This window comes from Cyphellophora europaea (genome assembly GCF_000365145.1).
Source record: "Cyphellophora europaea CBS 101466 unplaced genomic scaffold supercont1.2, whole genome shotgun sequence".
Taxonomy (NCBI): Eukaryota; Fungi; Ascomycota; class Eurotiomycetes; order Chaetothyriales; family Cyphellophoraceae; genus Cyphellophora; species Cyphellophora europaea.
This window is the reverse complement of record NW_008481808.1, coordinates 2,879,280-2,899,353: the sequence shown is the minus strand read 5'-3', so window position 1 is coordinate 2,899,353 and position 20,074 is coordinate 2,879,280. Positions and strand designations below refer to the sequence as shown.

The 20,074-nt window shown below is 54.6% G+C and overlaps 7 protein-coding genes across 7 annotated transcripts; 4 read left to right on the top strand and 3 right to left on the bottom strand.

Annotated features, from left to right (window-relative positions):
- Positions 1-313: 313 nt before the first annotated feature.
- HMPREF1541_02607 (uncharacterized protein) lies at positions 314-1,231 on the bottom strand (the record flags this gene model as incomplete). Its single annotated transcript, XM_008716962.1, has 2 exons — positions 314-1,115; positions 1,191-1,231. The coding sequence occupies 2 exons, from the start codon at positions 1,229-1,231 to the stop codon at positions 314-316; spliced, it is 843 nt and encodes a 280-aa protein (XP_008715184.1).
- Positions 1,232-1,838: 607 nt separating this feature from the next.
- Positions 1,839-4,318, top strand: HMPREF1541_02606 (uncharacterized protein; the record flags this gene model as incomplete). The annotated part of the gene is made up of 2 exons (XM_008716961.1): positions 1,839-1,980; positions 2,028-4,318. 2 exons carry the CDS (start codon positions 1,839-1,841, stop codon positions 4,316-4,318), a joined length of 2,433 nt encoding a protein of 810 aa, XP_008715183.1.
- A 470-nt stretch (positions 4,319-4,788) lies between these two features.
- Positions 4,789-5,638, top strand: HMPREF1541_02605 (uncharacterized protein; the record flags this gene model as incomplete). The annotated part of the gene is made up of 2 exons (XM_008716960.1): positions 4,789-4,830; positions 4,916-5,638. 2 exons carry the CDS (start codon positions 4,789-4,791, stop codon positions 5,636-5,638), a joined length of 765 nt encoding a protein of 254 aa, XP_008715182.1.
- Positions 5,639-6,755: 1,117 nt separating this feature from the next.
- Positions 6,756-8,003, bottom strand: HMPREF1541_02604 (uncharacterized protein; the record flags this gene model as incomplete). Its single annotated transcript, XM_008716959.1, has 2 exons — positions 6,756-6,874; positions 6,905-8,003. The coding sequence occupies 2 exons, from the start codon at positions 8,001-8,003 to the stop codon at positions 6,756-6,758; spliced, it is 1,218 nt and encodes a 405-aa protein (XP_008715181.1).
- Positions 8,004-10,340: 2,337 nt separating this feature from the next.
- HMPREF1541_02603 (uncharacterized protein) lies at positions 10,341-11,187 on the top strand (the record flags this gene model as incomplete). Its single annotated transcript, XM_008716958.1, has 2 exons — positions 10,341-10,724; positions 10,810-11,187. 2 exons carry the CDS (start codon positions 10,341-10,343, stop codon positions 11,185-11,187), a joined length of 762 nt encoding a protein of 253 aa, XP_008715180.1.
- Positions 11,188-13,086: 1,899 nt separating this feature from the next.
- On the top strand, positions 13,087-15,480 carry HMPREF1541_02602 (uncharacterized protein; the record flags this gene model as incomplete). Its single annotated transcript, XM_008716957.1, has 2 exons — positions 13,087-14,114; positions 14,166-15,480. The coding sequence occupies 2 exons, from the start codon at positions 13,087-13,089 to the stop codon at positions 15,478-15,480; spliced, it is 2,343 nt and encodes a 780-aa protein (XP_008715179.1).
- A 1,518-nt stretch (positions 15,481-16,998) lies between these two features.
- Positions 16,999-19,881, bottom strand: HMPREF1541_02601 (uncharacterized protein; the record flags this gene model as incomplete). Its single annotated transcript, XM_008716956.1, has 1 exon — positions 16,999-19,881. The coding sequence occupies one exon, from the start codon at positions 19,879-19,881 to the stop codon at positions 16,999-17,001; it is 2,883 nt and encodes a 960-aa protein (XP_008715178.1).
- Positions 19,882-20,074: the final 193 nt, after the last annotated feature.

Sequence of the window (20,074 nt, the reverse complement as noted above, 5' to 3'; positions counted from 1 at the left end):
ATCCCCGGGCGTACTTGATGTGGACGCTCCAATGACACGACGAGTTCTCCCTTCTCGCAACTACTAGTAATCTGTAAGACTGAGGGTAGGAGCTCCACCGCGTAGAAGAATGATCTACGATCCCACCGGCTCGTGGCTGACTTCCTCTGCAATTGGCACCCTATCGATCTCTTCTGGGGCCCACGCGGCGCTCGCTTGGCCGAAGCCAGACCGACACCATTCAAGGCTCTGCTGCAGTGGTTCACTTGTATTACATCCATGCCGCCACCTGATGTGCTAACGAAGTCTCCCTGCGGAATAAAATCGTGGGGGCTCACGTAACCTGGCCGGGCTCTGCCAAGAGTGGCTCATGCTCGGAATCCTTCACCTGGCCGACGGGTGAGCGGTACAAGAGATAATGCTGCACCATGAAAAGCAGATCAAACGCCGTGGACACCACACTGAGACCAAACTTCAAAGGGTTGCCGGTGATACCACTCCAGTCGCTCTGAAAGCTGGCATCGATCACCAATTGGACCATGCTGAGCACACCGCCTGTCAGGTCGAAGAGGATTTGATATATCGACCACCCTTCTGTCGACTTTCGTTTGAAGTTGACGAATGCTTGCGGGATATATTTGACAAAGGTAACGACGAGCTTGATGTAACCAAGGGTATACAGGATGTCGATCCAGGCCCAGTCCAGTGCCTGCTGATGGCCGAAGCCGTTTCGATACCAGATCAGCAGCATGACCACTATGACCGACAGAAAGCAGCCCCAGCATAGTCCTACGACAGGTGCACTAGCTCGCTGACGCCAGGAGACCTGGAAGCGCCATAGCATAGGGTAGAACTGTGTATAGGTCAAGGTCACAAGAATGATCGCATGGACCCCGAACACAAGGTCGTTGAGCCTGACGGTCGGTTCCAGACCATGGTGTCGGGCTGCATACTGTTCTCTGACAACCCTAGAGGTGAGAAAGCAAGCAGTCGAGATGGTGTAGCTGGTGAAGCCCACGACGTTGAGCAGAGGAAAATCAATGGCTAGACCATGCGTAGACTTGCGCTTCCAGTTGAGCAATGGCTGCGGATAGAATGAAGCACTCCAGGAAAGAGTGTATATCCATCCACAGAGTCTGGAATGGGCAATCGTTGTTAGTGACCCGTAAGCGTGACCCGGACATGGCGGACATGCTTCAGAAGAGTCTCACCTTGAAAGCGCCCGCAGAAACTGGGCAGTTTGTTCGTCCATCATGCCCGCATATGCTTCATAAGAAGGAAAGGTCAGGCATAGGCTGTGACACGATCCAGGATTACTGAGCAGCAGGCTTCGTTCTGGAATGGTCGCGGATGCGCCTCATGACCGTCATGGCCACATCGCAGGGTCAAAAGAGGGATGCCACGATGTGATAGGCGAAAGCTTAGGTTGTTGGGCAGAGGGTTCACGAGGGGTGGTGCTCCGGTGCGTTGGCTCGGCCCATCTGGTGCCATAGCAACCCGGCAACCCCCCAGCGCCCTTGGCATTGAGCAAACCAAGGCGACACACCTGTCGGCCGTCAACTCCACTGCTCCAGACCGCTTGGGCATTTCTCTATCAGTGAGCCAGCACACGGATACTCAAAGATCCTTGAAGGTTATCAAACATCGCATCGATACTGAACATTGAGCAACAACCTCGACATCACAAAGTCCTGGCCATTCCAATCGCTGCCAATCTACCCCGCCTACTCCGTCTCCAATTGGGCAGTAAACAAAAAGGTCATTGACTCGACTGCGTCCGCGCAACAACATCCTCTCACCCCTCGTGCATGGTCGCCCATCTCTAGTTGTTGGAGGATTTCCTCCGAGAACACGCAGCCATGTCGGAGCTCGCTCCCCCAGGGAGCAGCACGTACAATTCAGACACGATGCATGTCGGTGACGGCACATGGGATGCGGGGAGAAACACCTTCCTGCTACCAAACCTGGTCGGCCTCAACTTTGCGACCATGCGATATAATGGTAAGCAGCACAGCAAAGCAGGGTGTATGCGACGACTGACAAGGAAGTAGGAATGGGCAATCGCTTCTTTTCATTAAATGGCTATCAGGGTCTGATCAGAGCCCACGGCATTATCGCTGCCATAACATTCCTCGGCCTCATACCAGCCGCTATTTTAATCCATCGGTTTCTCGGACGACACGAGTTCTGGGCAAGAAGATTACACATTTGGCTGTCAATACTTTCGCTGCTCCTGGCCACGGTCGCCTTTATTCTGGGCTTCGTCGCAGTTGGGCCCGAACGGAGCTTAAGCAATCCCCATCATGGCATTGGTGTGGCGCTGTACACCCTCCTATGGTTTGAAGCTATTAATGGCTGTTTCTGGCGCAACAGGAAGAAGAACAGGCTTCACTGGCCGCTGAGCTTGATGCTGCATTCATGGGTAGGACGTGCAACTGCGCTGCTGGGAATTGCACAAGTGCCTCTTGGCCTCACGCTTTACGGATCCCCTGTCTTCTTATTTGTTCTCTATACCCTCTGGTCCCTTGCCTTAGTGGTGACATACTTCGTTCTTGAATGGCTTGCTGGCCGCCGCATTGAACGACACGGTGGTGCACCGTATGGTACAGGTTATGGAGGAAGCGAGGGCAGCTACTACTCGGAGCACGTTACAAACAGACCGCCCAAGGAGGAGGGCCGTTCTTGGGGCAAGTGGCTGGCCGCTGGGGCTGGTGCCGCGGGTCTAGCGGCTCTCTGGCGAAGAAGGTCCAACCGCGAAAAGAACCGTAACGATGTCGTTGATAGCGAAGTGAGTGGGACGAGCGGAACAAGTGGCACATCCTGGTGGGATAGCGACGCAGAGAAACGGCACCACGAGAAGCAAGGTACAGGCTTCGGCACTCGTCTGCTGCAGGTCGGTGCTGTTGCTGGTGGTGTCGCTGCAGTGAAGAAGCTGTTCGGGCGACGCGATCGCGACGATGCATCGGATGCAGGGCCTTACCGGCCTCCCTTAGGCGGCAATACGTCCTACACTGGATCGGACTCGATGTCAAGAGTCGAGGAGGGGCTCCCGCCGCACCGACCAACGACTCCAACGGGAGCCAGCCCAGGGCATGTACGACCAAACCATCCCCTTGCGCAGCCTCCGATGACGCCAGGTCGGCGACCATCCGACGACTCGTACTCATACTATTCCTACATGTCTGGATCTCCGTCAAGGCAGGATCGCAAAGGCAATACTTTTCGCAATGCGTTAGCGGCAGGAGGAGCCGCCTTTGCTGTGCGGCAGCTGTTCAAGAACCGACGGCAGAAGAAGGAAGAGAGACGGACGGAAGAATTGCGCAAGCAAAGACTGGAGGAAGAAAGGCTAGCTCGAGCCAACTCGGCGCATAAGTACTCTGGCGATGGAGTTGCGCCGCCTCGAAGATCCCGACACAACCGCATAGGCAGCCAGACGGCGTCTGACATGTCGAGCCTTACGGAAGAGCCCGTTGTGCCAGGCACTGCAGGAACTCCTTCTGCAGCGGCGGCCTCCGCACTCGCAGATCGCCCTCATATCCGGCCGGTTGGCACTGATCCTACCATAGTCAATCCTGGACCGGGAGGTGTCGCACCACCCAACATGCCTCCCGTACCGCCAGCCCACAGCTTCAATTCATCCGGCAGCGATGTCTACACGACAGGTTCCGGCCGACAGAAGCACCGCCACCGCAACGAAGCTGCCGCAGGTTTAGCAGGGGCAGCTGCTGGTGCTCTTGGCGCAGAAGCTGTCAATCGAAGGCGGCGCCAGGACCAGCAAGTGGACTCGGTAGAGTCGCCGCCGGTAAGTGTCAAGGTCAAGATGCACAATGACGGCCGACACGTCACGCTGCGGCGGCTGACTGAAGAGGAGCAGGCTGCACAGCGAAGACGAGAGCGAAGGGCCTCAGCAGCCGGTAGGCGAAGGAGAAACTCGAGCTTCAGCAGTGGAGATGACGCCGACACCATGGGTACGGGTGCTGCAGACAAAAGATGGAGGAGAACCGAAGCAATCGAGGCTCAACAAGCGGCGGAGAACGCGGCGGCTGCCGGGCCAAGTACCGCTCCACCACCACCGATACACATGCCGTATCCTACACCGCCTACCCCTGGTACGCAGGGCATTGATCCGCGGACAGGCCAGTCGTACAGTGTCCCCGCTCCGCCGCCCATACCAGCATCGACCAGCAATCTCGGTCCTCCAGGCAGCATCACAAGTCCAGGAACGGAAACGAGCGGTCCTTCCGAGTACGCGAACAACAGACGACGAAGAAGGGCAGAGAGAGCACAGGCCCGGTTGGCCCGAGAAGGCCGACAGCAAAATACGGTGGACTTTACCTGATGACAGCATTGGGTCATTGGCATTTTTGGGCGTTTTAGCAGGCATAATGATGGTGTTGCATCAAAGGGCAATGTTGCAACGATGCGATGTTGAAGCATTTGGACTTGAACATGAGATCAAGGAATGGCAGGATATACGGCTTCATGATGAGTGTATAGTACCAAAGCAGAGGCAGATCTTGCTCCGTGGTGGTCTGTATGTGTATAGTTTGGGTTATGTCAAGATGGAGGGGACGAAGCAGTGACTGGTGAATCTCAGGCAGTGAATTGCAAGCTTGTACTAGTACAGGTGCCGATACCCGGAGCCAAGCCCCATCGGAGCCTCGTCGCGTCCACCGCGTCACCGCTGCCAGAAACTCTTGGGTCCCGAATATGCCAGTACAGCTAACATTCCGCTTGTACGAGTCGAATTCGAGGCTGTCCTCGCTTTAGATTCAGATGTGACGAATCCACACTATCTGATCCCCAAACATGCCGCCCAAACCCTCCGTTCGCGGAGAGTACATCGAGACCGTGCGTGCCCTCCGTCCCCCTCCCGTCCGCACCCAAGTGCCCCCATTTCCACCCACGACCCCAGCCTAACTGAACCCACCCGCAGGAAACGGGCAACAAGATCTCCCGCCGCGCCTCCATCCTCGGGCCCAAACACATCATCCTCGCCGGCAAATGCGTCATTCAATCCGACGTCGTCATCCACGGCGACCTGGTGCGACCAGCGCAGGCCACCACTCCGTCGGCTAGCAGCAACGCACACCAACGCACCGCCTCCACCGCCGACCCCTCCAAAGCAGATCCCTCTTCTAAACCCCCGGCCGCAGCACCCGAGAACCAAACCTCGGTGCACCTTGGCCGCCACGTCTACCTCTCCCCCGGCGTCGTGCTACACCCGCCCTCGCGCCTCAGCACGGTCACGACCCCCAACGGGCCCGCGCAAATGACCGTCTACTACCCTTTACGTATTGATTCGCACGTCTTCGTCGGGACGGGCAGCGTGGTGCGCGCGGCGGAGATACGGTCGCATGTGCATATTGGTGCGAATGTCGTGGTGGGGAATATGGTGGTCATCAAAGAAGGCGTGCGGGTGTTGGATGGGAGTGTGCTACCGGCGAACAGTGTGTGGGCTTCGGGGGCGGTGGTGGGTGGCAGGCCTGCGAGGGTCGTGGGGAGTGTGGGTGAGGGGTGGGGATGGGGTGGTGAGGCGACGGCGACGAGCGCGGGAGGCAAGGGCGGGCCGGGGGGTTTAGGAGGAGGGGAGGTCGAGGCTAGTGTGGGTCCGAGGGTGAGGGAGCGCTGGGCGGGCGTGAGTAACAAGAAGGTGTGATTGTTGAGGGCCATGGAGAATTGTGCCGCGATGGTATGATTGCTACATGGTGAAAACCTTATCTCTGAAGAGCAGAAGCAGCAGCCGCTGTACTCATCGAAGATGAAAGCGAACGACCTGGCGTGGTGACGATGAAGGAGAACGAGATCCAGAAGCCGAGAGCCGTCAACCGGGATCTACGGGGCGGAACACTTGAAAAGCCTCCTGGCTGTGGTGCGCATACCCTGCTTGGGTCGGCTCAGCAAAAAAGCCACCCTCTCCCTCCCACCACCAGCAGAGCGAACCAACTAAGCGTCTCCGACCCGGCTTCTTGAAATGGAAAGCCCGTATCGACATACGAGAGACCTCACTACCGTGAATCGGCTACTCCCACGCCGGGGCCAAGGAAGAAACATCAGGTAGATTCGCGAATCTGGTATGGAGAGATGAGTAAAGAAGCTCAAGAGACAGTTTGTGGGAAGGAAACTATGGCCGAGATGGACAGCAAGGGCTGTCTGCTGGCTACGTCTCTGTAGAAGGAAGCGTCAGTCAGATGCGATGAGGAGTCGACCCTCCCACAGCTTACAAAGGGGACGACCACCTGCTCTCGAGAGAAAAGCGGCTCTCAAGGTGCTTGACAGTGTTCGAGCCATTGGAAGACATTGTGTGGGCGTTCGAGAGCATTGCTCCAAGTGATTCGGCTGCCTCTGGAAGCGCACATCCTCAATATGAAGTATCGATCCGAGTTTCGACTAGACTAATCCCAGAAGAAGTGTGTCTCTATACAGTCCTTTACTTTCAAAATCCTGCCGGACGGCGGCTCTCGATGTGTGTAGCAAGCTTTGACTCATAACAGCAAGATAACGATTTTCGCGGTCCTAGAGACATTTTCATACATCTGCTCTGACTGTTATCTCATGATCGTTGATTCCTGCTGATACAGTGACGCTACACAGCCAATAGCTCGCTTCCATACTCCGTTTTGATAGATGCTATGATCGTATCACCCATAGCACACGAATTTTCGCTGTTCCGCCGTCCTGTAGGTCGACCCCTAGCTTAACACTCTGAACGCTCTGGTTCCCTTCTGCGGCAGACTTGTCCTCTCCAGCCATGTTCGTACAATCATTGCTTGAATCTAGCTATATACGGAATCGTATCTCAGAGAAGAGTCACTCATAATCATCCATACACCAGGCGATCCTCCCTCATCCGAAGACTGCAACGGCTCCCTCTCGTTAACCCAGATCACATAGTCTGTTAGGCGTTTGAGCAAGCTGCCCTTACCTTGTATGCTGCCAGGGTCCCACGCTCGTCCCCGCACTCCATCCCAGTCTTCGAGACGTCCACGGATGCCGAAATGGAACAGATCCATTGAATCGTGCATGTGGTTGAACATATCGAACCCATAACCGCCATTTAGCGACATCGAACCAAGATCCAAGGATTCGAGGCTGCCTGAGACTCGATCAAGGAGCTCGTAAAGCTCATCGAACTCGCAGGAGACACCTCCGAGATCTAGGCTCGCCAGCAAACATGGCTCATCGAAATCAAAGAAATTGGGAATCTGCAAATTGACGTAGTCGTCAATTTCTGGTCCCATGCATTCGGGTCCATGTCCCCAGTTGAATTGGATTAGATCTGGCGCAGTGGATAGCATTGTGGTAATGGCTTCCATACCCTCAGCTTGGGTGGTATCGGTGAAGGGCTCGCGACAGATGGTGTACAGACGCATCGAGGTGAGGTTTGACAAATCGGGCGATTTGCTTGAAGACTGCCAATAGTTTGACAGTTTCACCAACACATTCCATGGAAACATAGCCATGCTGACCGATGAAATTTCCGGACGAACGTCGAGAAGAGAAGCTAAGCATGCTGTTGCGTACGTGGTGATGAATAAGACGTCCCCGGGCCGCGGGTCCTTGGTAAGTGGAGGATAAGTCAAAGTCTCCCCCTGTAGTCTCCTGAGTTTGTTACTCTCCGTCACATGTTTTGAGAGCGACATTGCATTGCACGTGAAGAACCTGAGAGCAGGCAACTGGGCGAATGCTGGCGTGAGCATGTCCATCAGGGATGACATGGAGTGTTTTTGCAGCTCTTCCTGCTCGGTCATCCCGACTTGCAGCCGCTTCCAGCATTTTGCAATTTCCTCGACGGATAACGAGTCCCGCTCTTGCGCCAGAAGCGCATCGTGCTTAGGCTTTCCCGACCAGTCGTCGCTCGAGTCACTTTCGACCGTACGGGTGCCGTAGGCTTGGACTTTATTGCGCCACTCTTCCTCTCGCAAGTTCTCATGGATAAGCTCCACTTCTAAGCGGATTCCCGTGACGTGTTGGCGAAGGCGTGGCTCATCTGAGAGCTCAACAAGGTGATGGATGCTAGACATCCTCCGATCCAGGTGCACCGTTCGAAACAAGTACTCCTCGGGAACTGTGGCCAAACCCCGACAAGTCAACCGCAGACTCGCCAAGGAGTCGTAAGCGTCGTCTTCATAGAGTTCTTGGCAGATGAGATGGAGGCTTTCCGTTGCGAGGCGGAGGATGTGGCATCGTGTTGAAATGATGTTCGTGCTGGTCATGGGTTTGTCTTCGGTATCGGAAGCCATAACAACCCGCTCCTCTTAGAACCCTTCTCCAAGGCTCCTAGGATATCGACTTGGAAGTTAGACGCGCCTTTCGTCGATAATGGGATTGACTGAAGGGATGCAGGTGGGGGAAAAGGTGGCGGCAGAAAAACATCCGAGTTACTGCTTTTATATTGGAGCAGACAGAGTACAAAGCAGGAACAAAGCACCTGCCTGGGGTGACATCACAAGTTAGCAGGCAGGAGAGATCCAGGATTTGGAAAGCCACATTGGCAGGTGCAGCTGAGGGTGATGTAAAGGTGAGGTCGTGGTGAGTTGAGGGTGCAATTGAGGCCTGTGTCCTCCCTTAGCTAACTGTACCTACCTGAACACCGATGGCGGTACAACTAGACGACACCATGTTCGCGAACCTATCCGTGTTCGAAGCACAGTCCATTACCGTATAAATGTCTTCGTTCTCCCGTCCTCGCGTAGTCAGTCATCTCCTGCCGCCAACCCAGCTCGCATACCCACCAGCGGTCGTTCTTCGCCAAGGGTGCTGACCTTAGCCGAGTGTCAGGCATAAGATATGCCACAGCATGCAGGCTCCGATGCAGCATCGGCTAGTGCTGCGAGGGTGGCAGGTTCTGGTCGAGACTGGGCGCCAAGTAGGGTAAATCCTGCGTCGAGATCACCCCGCATTGGGACGAGGGTGAGGCCGCCTTACGCGCACCCACCCCTCACCCGCGTCGCGCGACGGCTGGGCGCAGTTGGTGACTGGTCGGTCTGCGCAGGCAGCAACGCCCTGACGACCCACCAAGGAGAGGCTGTGCAAGGGTGAGCAGGCTCATCTGGTGCCAGTCTCCTTTGTGTAGCATTTTAAAGCGGTAGACCTAGCCATACCTTTTCTGGGTCCACAGGCCTTTCGGCCAACCTACTATTTTTTACCGCAAGCCATCATCACGGTACCACCGCACTTTAAAGGTCTATACACATGCGCCGTGGGCAGTTAAAGATTCACTGTCATCCCCTTGCCTCGCCGCTTCGGTCCTCTTTGATGACTTTGTGACCAGCTGTTGGGGACGTAATCAGGCACACTAATCTCCGCTCGTACAGACGATCGTCTTGGTGTGAAGGCATCGCTTGACCCTACGCCACCCGACCGCTTGCGCCCATCCTCGCCCCCCTTGCTCTGATGACAACTCCTTCACCGCTCAATACATCTTACATGTGAGATAATAGTAAGGGATCTAATTAGATATTCACGAGCTGAATTACCCTAGAAAGATCAGTTGACCGCACTTGGTCAATCTTCAAGACTGATCCAGAAGTCTTGCTACATGGAGGATAGCAGGAGTACACGCTGCAGCACCATCGCTGTTCTGCTTTTAGTCTGCTCCTGGAGGTGTAGAAGCCAAGTTGGGCCAGTGAGAAATATGCTGTAGGTGAGGGAATAGCGTTGATTGCTTCAGCGTCGCAAGCCTCAGTGCAGAGCTAGGATCAGTCGGTTTGTCCAACCAACGTGACATTGACAAGCCGTAAGGGAGGTGAAGTTTGACTAACACTGGGACTCGACCAACTAATTCACAACCTCGGGCTGATGACCATTACTACGGGAAGAGCCGGGTTGATCATCCGAGCGGCGCCGTTATACGTAAGGACAGGCATGCTAGCATTGAAGCAGAAAACATCCTGGTGACACAAAAGCCTTCTTTTGCATCTGTATTGACGGACTGGCAGGCGATTATAGCTGCTAGAGGAGCCAAGGGAGATAACAGATTGAAAACCTGGCAGGAGACGAAACGAATCATCAAGAGCTTAATTACAGCGGCTGAACCCGTTGGGGACCCCGATACTTCGTCCGCGAAGGAGTTGGCGCGGGAAGAAGGGGCGTCGACAAGTTGGAGGAAAGAAGTTCCACCAGCTGGAACCATTCAAGGCAGTCATCTCGGCCCAACATGGGCGGCACCACTTGTTCTTTAGCCCCCAGAAGAGTTCAGAGCGAGACAGCACCTGTTCTACCGGCCTGTATCAACATTCGGCGATGGCAGCGGCGACAAAAGCGAGGGCGACGGCAGCGAGGAAGACGAAGTCAACGAAGCCCCCAAGTCCGGTAGCGTCACGCCGTCCGCAAGCGGCACCGCAACCTCGTCTGCTCCCATGGGTCTCGGCCTCAACGCCCCTGCAGTCCCAAGCAGCCTATCCAAGGAAGTCGCTATGGGCGCTGCAGAAGACACAGCAGGAGCGATCGACCTTACAGACATCCCAGCAACAGCCGCTGAGCCAGCAGTCCTCGCACCTACGTCCGTACCACTTGACGACATCGCCATGGTCGACGTCCCAGTCTCAGATGTACCAGCCGCTATCATCGCGGAGGCCTCGACAGCCACTCCAGCGCACCTCGTTTCCAACGTCACCACCCTCCCTCAGCCCTCGCCCCGGCCGCCCATTTCGCCGACCCTCGATCCCTCCCCAATCACCCCGCCGCCCAGAGAAGATCCTGCTCCTCTCGCAGATGACGTCGACACAAGCAGTCTCCCAAGTGTAGACACGCCTATCGCGTCCCAACCACAAGCACCCACTACCGAGCCTCTTGAAGACCCAGCCATGCCAGCCAATGACCCTGTAGTGGGGGAGGCAGCAGAAGAGATCTCCGTCCCCTTCGACCCCGCTGCGGCCAGCGAAGGCGCTCCTCATACAGGGCGTCGAAATCCCGACGGCGGAGCAGGTCGTTGCTGAGGCTGCCACTGGCGTGGAGGGCGTGCTGCCTGAGGAAGTTAGTGTGGCGGGAAGTCAGAAGGCGAGGGAAGAGGAGGCGCTTCGGGAGGCGGCTGTGCAGGGGGAGATTGGAGGCTTCAAGGCTGTGGAGGCGGGGAAGGAGGTAGAGGAAGGAGTTGCTGGGAAGGCTGAGGAGGGAGGTGAGGGTGCAGGGAGTGACGGGGTGTTGGATTTGCTGGGTGGGTTGGAAAGGGACATCGAGGAGCAGCAGGGTGTGGGTGAGCAGTGAGCACGGTCATGCCCCTGATGCTATCATCAACGGCGTTATGCAGCAGGTAAAGGGAGAGCTTTGTAGGAATGTAACATACTATGCATGCTGTGCCGGTCATCTGCGCGCGGACACACACAACTGGTCAGCACCCAGGGGGAGATTGTGGTTCGAGGCTGGATCAGTCGCTTCTTGTGGACCTAGGTGTGTTACGTAAGGCTGTAAGAGCTGCCAAGATGCCCCGGGCTATCAAGCTTTCATAGGTCCCGAGTCTACCGGCAGCTACGTGAGTGATAGTACTATCTCGACTGCGTGGACAAGAAAACAGGCTGTAGTGGCCTCAACAGAACGAGCACGACTATGAGGCGCCCACCACGAAAGCTATTATGAAGCAAATTGCAAGTCTTGAATGCTAGCAAGCGTCAGCTCCGCGACCTTCCATTATTGTTTGTTTGAAGATGCACCTTACCTGATAACCTGTACGCAGACCGTTTCCTGTGCTTGCAGTTTCGGAGCTTGTGGTCGACGAGGATGTCGAAGTCGCTGTTCGAGTGTACTCCGAGTTCCTTGACACGACGTCTCCTGCGGTTCGACATGGTGCGGTGACTGCTGGAGTGAGCGACAGATGAGAATTGCAAGCGGAAACCCAGCCATCATAGACGTCTGGCTTCCAAGCCACCGTGTCGCCCTCTCTTGTGTAACAAAGGCAAGGGGCCTGGAAAGGGAAAACCGTCTCCGTTGCGAAGCCTGGCGTCAGGGATTCGCACAGGCTGGAATAATTGCTGATGTTCATGCATGCTGCGAAGCCTGCATCAGATGTGAAGGTAGGTTCTGGCAATGGCTGAGTCTGGTAATCCGCAGGATTTGCAGTTGCGATCACAGCGCTGAAACAGGCTTTCAGCGAATCCTGCTCAGACGCACAACAGCTGTTGATCGCCACCTGTCCGATGCTGGTGCACGAAGCGCAGAGCGATTGAGCACAGCTCTGAACCGTCGGCTGGCAGGTGAGTAGCAGATTGCTACAGTAAGTGAATGCGGAGTATTTGGCTGAGATCGTCGCAGTGAGTTGCGAGTAATCGATTATGGTTGGGGATACCAGCTCACTGGCGGCTAGGGCTGCAAGGCCGGAAAGAACATTGATATAGACGAGCGACTTCATCTTCGACATTTTGATCAAAGCGAGAATTCGACAGTTTATTGCAAGCTACAAGTGCTCATAGGAGAAGGACCTGCCCTGATATAACTGACGGACAGGCGCCTTGGTCCGATGATAGCTCGTATTCCGACCGCACCAGCCGCTGTCAAGAATGCCCCTGAGTAGAACCAGGGCCTCTCTCTCACATGCGGAGGGTACTGACCGCCCAATTGCTCCGCTGCTGAGGCCGGGCAAAAGAGCGTACCTGATCGTCATCAAACATTTCGCAGGTCGTCGATAGGTCAAGGCATCGTCGCAGCACGAAAATTGGCCCAATCCAAGCTCCAATCAGCACCAGACTCTGTGAGAAGGGTGGTTGTTGCCGCCATGCTGCCTCGTGAGTACCTCGCAGTGTACCTTGGGGCTCAGCCTCAAAGGGCTCTTTCGTATTGTCGGCAAGGGATGTCAAATTCAAGGCTTCCGCCTCCTGAGGCGGTAACTCGTTCGAACAGGTTTCAGCCAGTGTGGAGCTCTGTGCCCACGATGGCTACAATCCCCTGATCATTGACAACGAGGGAAAGGCGTGGTTCGCCAGGCGTTGATCAGCGTAAGGCAGTGCGATCTGGACCATGGCTGTGTGCAGTGTAGTCGAAGTGCAGTATATAATGTACGTCCATGCGGTGCTACACGATCTCCCAGCTCCTCGACATTGACAAAATTGTACCGCTCAGCAGGTGGCTTTGCTCCCTCTGCTTCTCCCAAGCATTCGCCCAGCGTTAACCCAAATGTCCCCTGCCGGCATTTTGATCGGCAAGGTCTGGACAGACCACACAACCGGACACCAATTTATTACCTATAGAGGCGCGGAATCAGCTACTCTCCAAGCGTCTCTGCCTCTTATTGTCACCTTTGTGGCCTCAAAAGTCTGGAACATTGTCAGGCTGGTTTTATGGCATATATACTGGCATAAAGGTAGCAGTGGCTTGCCTTCTCTAGGGAAGAGGCGTGCAATATATTCCAAGGCTTGCTACGACCAACGCAGTATACTCATTCGGAACAGCGATGGCGGCTGGACCCTTTTGAAAGACTTGGTCACCCACTACTGGCGTTGGTCAACTTTCTTCAAGGAACATCGAACCCCTTACACAGTCTCAATACCTTGGATCGCACTGCCAGTCTGCCTCATTCACTTCGCTGGATGGACAGTAGCTGGCATCTTGGCTAGTACAATATGGGCTCCCCTACGCGGCTCATACGATCAAGCACTCTTGACCGGCGATTGTGGTGACATCGCCTTTCTCAATACCACAAGCCCGGACGAACAGTTCACTTATCGCGCCGTCAACAATAACTACACTATCAGAGCTGATGAGTATGCAAGACAATGCTACATCGATCATATTGACCCTACGTCTTCATGTTCTTACTTCACGCAAAGACGAATCGATGTCCAGAATGCCTCCGCTGCATGTCCCTTCGCAGGCGACCACACCTGCCTTGTGGATTCCATCCCTTACAGGCTCTCGGCAACGCTAGTCGATTCGTCAGATATGCTCGGCATAAACGCCCCGGTGCAAGACAGGGTCTTCCTCACCAAACAGACAACATGCTCCCCCGTGTCATCACGTGGTCGTGCTGAGGTCGTCAACTACAACGAAACGACCGACCAACAGATCTGGCCGGCTGACACGCGTCTGTATCGGTTCTATTATGGAAGAATTGGGGAAGCCAGTAGTAACGACAGCTATGTTAGCAATTGGACCTATGAATTCTCGAGCTGGAAGCCAGAGCACAACATGCAGTATGACATTGCGTAAGTGATTAGCTACCTATATCATATGCTCATGATCTAACAGCTCGCCAGGTCAATTCCCTATTTTGGCGCCGCACCGTTCAACGTTTGGACTCCCAATGTCACTTTCTGGGATGCCAGCCGACAAGATGCAGACGTGACACTGATATTTGTCAACGGCGACCATATCGTATATCGACATCCTACCAAAGACCCGATCTTTGCCACCGGCCAGCAGTACATTTCCACGGCCGGTGACGTCAATTTGACACTCTGGACGCCTGAGTACTACACAACAGTCTTAGGCTGTATCGACCAGTATCAGATATGCAACAGCAAGTATGATGCAAAGGCGTGTACACCACTTGTCAGCTCCTATCGCCTGGCTCGGGAAATATTTAACTTGGGCCTTTCAAAAATGCAACTTCAAACGGCCAAACGCATCGTCAAAGCCTCTGCAGCACTCAGCACGCACTACAACGTCGACGGTCGGGGTCCAGCAGCACTCCAGGCGTCTTTGAGCGTCGCCAGCACTACACAGACCAAACAACTGCCCCCCGACCAATGGCGGATCGAGACCGAGCATTGGTTCGCCACCGGTTTGGCGAAGCTCCAGCAGCTTATTGTCGACTATGCGGCGGCGCCGCAGAACCCAGAAGTCCGACAAGCATTGAAGCCTCCAGCCAACTCCGCGGCCGCGGCGCAGTGCTCGTCCCAGCGCATAAGCCTGCCCGCCGGGGCTACCAACTTCAATCTGCTCGGGATTGAGGTTCTGGGGATATTGAGTTTCATACTATGGATTGCTGGCACTGTTATAGAGTGGCTAGTCGACCGCACGCTTTTTTGGTGGGGCGATGAACAGCGACGGCTAGAATGGATTGCAACTGGACCTCTTGGCCTGTCACGTCTGGGCTACCGAGCGGCGGGATATGGCGACGATCAAAGCTGGAAAGGAGAGACAACAGGCATGCCCCTATGGCTGCCTTCCCATCCTGACATGCCGGACCTTGTATTCCAGAGCGGAGCACTGCGTCTTCGACCGTCACATGAGTTGACTGTGTTGAACAACCCTACGCCACCATCATCTCCACCGGCGCCTACACCGGAAACTAGACCAGCAACTCCGAGCCTGCCGCAAGCTCGCCTCCCCGTGAGCCCTCAAGCTTCGAGCATCAATAGCAACGCAGCGGCCCTCCCCAGTGCCGCTTCGAGACCCATCACTTCCACACCCATTCGTGGCAGCACAACGACATCGTCTGTGCTCCCTCCACCAGCCCGACCAGCCCGACCAGCTGCTCATCAACCGCAAACCCCAGCTAATAATTCCGCTGCTACAGTCTCCCCAGCGCAGCGACCATCGGTGCAAGCCGCAAGCCCTTCTCCCTAGAAACTTGCACTTGCTCGGACGGTACCGCCTGGGTGAAGGCCTGCCAATGGCCGTTGTGCTGAACCATCGGAATTGTGTCAGCAGCAAAACACGTGTGTGGCAAGGCTTACGAGCACCCTAAAAGGTGCGGTCCTACGGTGCTAATCAAGACTTGGGTGGTTAACGAACAAGAGCGGTACCGTCCGGAATAACTTGTTGATTGGTATTGTTATGCATGTAAGCTTGCTGGGTGAACAGGGTATCAGGCCACTGTGTCGGAAAGGGCATTAAAATACTTGCGCGCGTGACTTATATGGTACCCCTCATGGACCGAGACATATTCAAATATGTGTGGACTTTGCCGGCCAAAGCCTAGCAGCGCATCCGAGACCGAGCGCTTGAGAATCGCTACCGTGTATAGCTATACTTACAGGACATAGTGTTTCAGGGTTCAGTCTTAGTCTTTTTCTATCTTGCTTACATGTTTCTTACAGCTACAGAGCTGGTTGTTCTCCTTGTGTGCTTCTTACCAGTGCCCATTGGCTTTAGTATGAGCCAGTAACAGTTTGTCTACAGTAGGTTTAGCTATCAGCTTGTCAGAGGTAGTCCACAAGCAGGCATGTTCAGTTAAAGTGATCTTAATAGGCTAGAGACCGAACACTGGTGGCTTAGCGTAATATGTATAATATAAGAAGAGAGAGGAAAAAGGGTGGGCTTAAACAGTCCTAGAAACGGGTCTTCATAGGATATAGACAGTAGGTGCACAAAACGAGATCCTGCCGTCACGCCATTTTTAGAACGTCTCTTTTGTAGTCAGGCACGATAGAGCATATCGTGGGACCGGGTGTGACTGACGACGGTGTGGCAGATGGACGAGGGTGAGCGCAAGGTGAGTGTAAGGTGAGTGTAAGGTGAGGCGAGGGTGCGCTGACATTTAAAGCAGCACGGGGGAGGTGAGCGCCCACGTGAGCTCGACGCAGATTTTAACTGGACTTACCGGCCAAGCTTATCATCTACTGAAGTTGCCCCCAACGAAGAAAACCCGAGACACCAGCCCAGGCTCTGTGAGCGAACAGATCAAGAAGACCAACGGAAGGAGAGAATCGAGCACGCCACGGCACAGCACAGCACAGCACAGCAGTGTCTTACCTAAGACAAGGTTAACTATTGTTCCGATGTTCTCTTGTATGCCTTCAAGCAGATAATCCATTGATTGATATCTGCTCTACCTACAAACACCGTGTCTATGTCCGGTCCTCGCTGAGCAATTCCAATAGACTTTATGCTTTAATGATTCTACCTAATTGCATGGCTTTCCTTAAGCCATCAATGTATGCACAAATGCGCCAGATACGAGCATATCCCGCATGCTCAGGTCAGGCCCTATGTTGAAAGACCTGTCGAATATGCAATCAACCTCCCAGTTCTGCCTCCAGTCTATTCAGGACATTATTTCGTTGTTTCTCATTGGTCGTTATGCACAGAAAATCAGAAATGAAACCTTTCCCTGACCTCTGCTACTTGCTGGAGCATGACTGATTACTTAGGGCTCTGAAGCAGACGATCTTTCATCTCACCAATGCCGGGTACGGGTTTGCGGTTTCCGGCACTGTTGCTCCTATCCCGACTGTCCGTAGACAGCTCGTGAGGACGCTGCTGGTTGCGAGGAGGAGAGGTTTGGGACGGGTGTGGCTGAGGGAACGAGGTCCCCTGAATGTACCCAGGCCCCCGGTGCGCTTGGTTTTGTGGGTTCAGTGGCGAGTTGGGGAGTAGGGCGCTGTCGTGACGGCCTTGAGCAGCCAAGGTTGCTGGACCGGGACCGCTATGCACAACTGGCGGAGGGGGCTGAACATAGGGATACTGCTGTTGCGGTGATTTGCTGGGAACAAGTGGGGCAGGTTTGTAGTTGCTATCCTCAAAGTAGCTGACTCGAGAAGCTTGGTCTGGACCATTCGCAGGCTCCATCGGAGAAGCATCAGGAACAGTGGGAATGGTCTGGGCACCAAAACGTGCATTGGAGCTCGTGGTTGGGGACAAGGCCGAGTTCGAGCGTCTTCGACGTCCCGTTGTAGACTCGTGCCTCAGCATGCCACGGACCTCCTCGATGGCTTCCTGACGCTCGTCTCGATCGCGAGCCGGATCACTTGCCGCGTTACGTTGTGTCAGACCTTGCAGAGCCGCAGATTCCTTCTGCATAGAACCGGCGGTTGGGACCTTAAGCAAGTCGTTCGACGACGAATGACCATGGTCGCCGTCATCAGAGGGCTTGTTCGAGTTGAGAGGGACCATTCGAGCCTTGTCCTTGTCGTCACTGAATTGCTGAGCGTTCTCCCGTGCCTCGCTGTCGGAGATAGCCACTGAGTAGGTAGGATTGGCCTTGTCGCCAGCAGGCGCGCCACCACCACCAGGTCCAAAGATCGGAACCTTGCGGAGAGCCAGAACCAGAGCACACATGAATTTGCTGCGGCGAGATGCACGGAGCGTTTCGTTTGCCCAATTGGACTTGTGAATGATCTCAACCTTGAGCTCCAGCTTGCTCATCTCAGCAATACCGGTGAGCTCAATGTTGACCTGGGGCTGGAAATCACGAGAGTTGTCCTTGTCGGCCACGAAAGCCTCCATTTCCTTTTTGAGAAGCTCGACATCTTCAAGAGTGGTGTCGAAGCTCACGTAGATGCTCAGCTGCTCGCGCATAGCCTTGCTTCGAGATATATTGTCGATCCAGAGGGAATTCAAAACAATGTGGGGAACCTGCGTCCGTCTATGGTCCTTCACACGTCGGAAGATAGTATAGAGGAGTGAGATTCTGTCCACAACATAATGCTCGTCGTTGACGTCAACCCGATCTCCAACATCGTAAGGGTGCTTGACGAACAAGAAAATGCACGAGCCAAGGACTTCTTGGGCTGTAGTAGCGAAAACGAAGGACAAGGATAGGAGTGCCGTTCCAGTAGTCGCCAGCGTAGTGGAGAAGTTTGAGTTCAGCCAGGCAACGAATATGAGGATCACTGCAACAAATACCACCGTCATAAAAAGGTTGTCGAGAACATGGATGGCCTGGTCAACGTCGCGCATGCTGTGTGTGATAGCATGTCGAGACCGGCCAATCTCACCCATGCGGAGAATCATCTCTTCCAGGGAGATGTCACCGTTGCCGTCAGCATCGAGGGCAAGAAATGCTTCTTCAGCTTCGGTTGCATGGTCGGGACCAAGAACTTCGGCGATGTCATCCGGATAGAGGGCGTCTCTACCTTCGAGGACGAACGAAAGCCAGAGTCGGCGAGCCAATGCTTCAGTTGAATGCTTCTTCTCCAAAGCCTGGACAATGATCGAGTGGGCGGAATTTGGGTTGAACACTGTCTTCTTGCCTGTGATCTCCTGAGCCACCTGGCCAAAGGCAGAGGTGACGTTGTCCTTGACTCTACCAATATTCTGCAGGAGTCGTGCAGGAGTATTAGATCCGGAACGCTTGTGGGCGCCTCGACTGTTTCTGCCACTGCCGACCAGATCAAGTGTATCGCTAATCGTGTAGTCTTCTTCGGCGAACTCGGCGCAATAGGGTGGGAACAGGGCACGAGAGGCGTCATACAAAAGAGTCAGCAAGTATATGTTGTACTTGGACTGCTTGATCTTGTCGTCGAAAGACTTGCGGTGGTAGCTGATCTGAATGAGCTGCACGACTGTCTTTTCCACCAGAAGGACGAGAGTAGAGAAAAGAGTAGCGAAAAGGATTTTCTGCACGATAGAAGCCCAGCCGGAGATTGTAGCAGAGTCTGGCGGAGGGGTGCGCTGAGTTCCAACAATGATAGTAAAGCTGACCAAGCTCGCAATGGCCCAGCCAACGAGCGACAGAGGGATCTCGAGGTTGGTCAAGATGGCCGAGTATTTTCGGGTGCCTGGGCTGACAACGCCACAGAAGAATTGAAAGAGGTAGGGCAAGAACTGGGCAACCAATTTGCTAACCCACAAGAAGCACCACACGATCATGACCCAGATGAAGAAGAACATCATTGGGACACCTCCAATCGAGGCGTCGGGGAAGACGGTCGCGCCTAGGACCAGTGGTACAGCAATGATGACGGCCACAGGCACGACATAGAGCAAGTACCGCGTTATGACGGAGAAGTTGTAGATGGTGGAGTAAATCTTGCCGGCCCAGGTGAGACTGCCGTCCTGAGGATCGCGAGAGTTCTTGCCAGCGGCTTCCATCTTTCTACGTCGACCACCTCGGCCCATCGGCGTGGCAGAATCGCCGTGCTTCTCGTCGTAAGCATCATCGTACTGTGGAGGATTCTGGTTGTTCGAGTAGACGGGAGACATTCCAAAGGTCGGTTTCCTGGCCCCAGTGGTGCTCTTGCTGGTCACTTTGGTCAAGGGGATGTCGATGGTAACATCATTGGCAGGCTGCGAAGGCGGCGGCATGTTGTTGTCGTTGGAATAGTGGTGTGTAAGCGGTTGAAAACCCTCCCTCGAGAAGTGCCTGCGGTCGCCTCTCTGCGACATGGAAAACGAGCGTGTGATATTTTAGATGCTGAATACGGAAAGACCGGACGATTGAGGATACCAAGAGTGTGGATGCCCCCCCAAATTCTGTCGAACCCGCAACAAGGTAGGG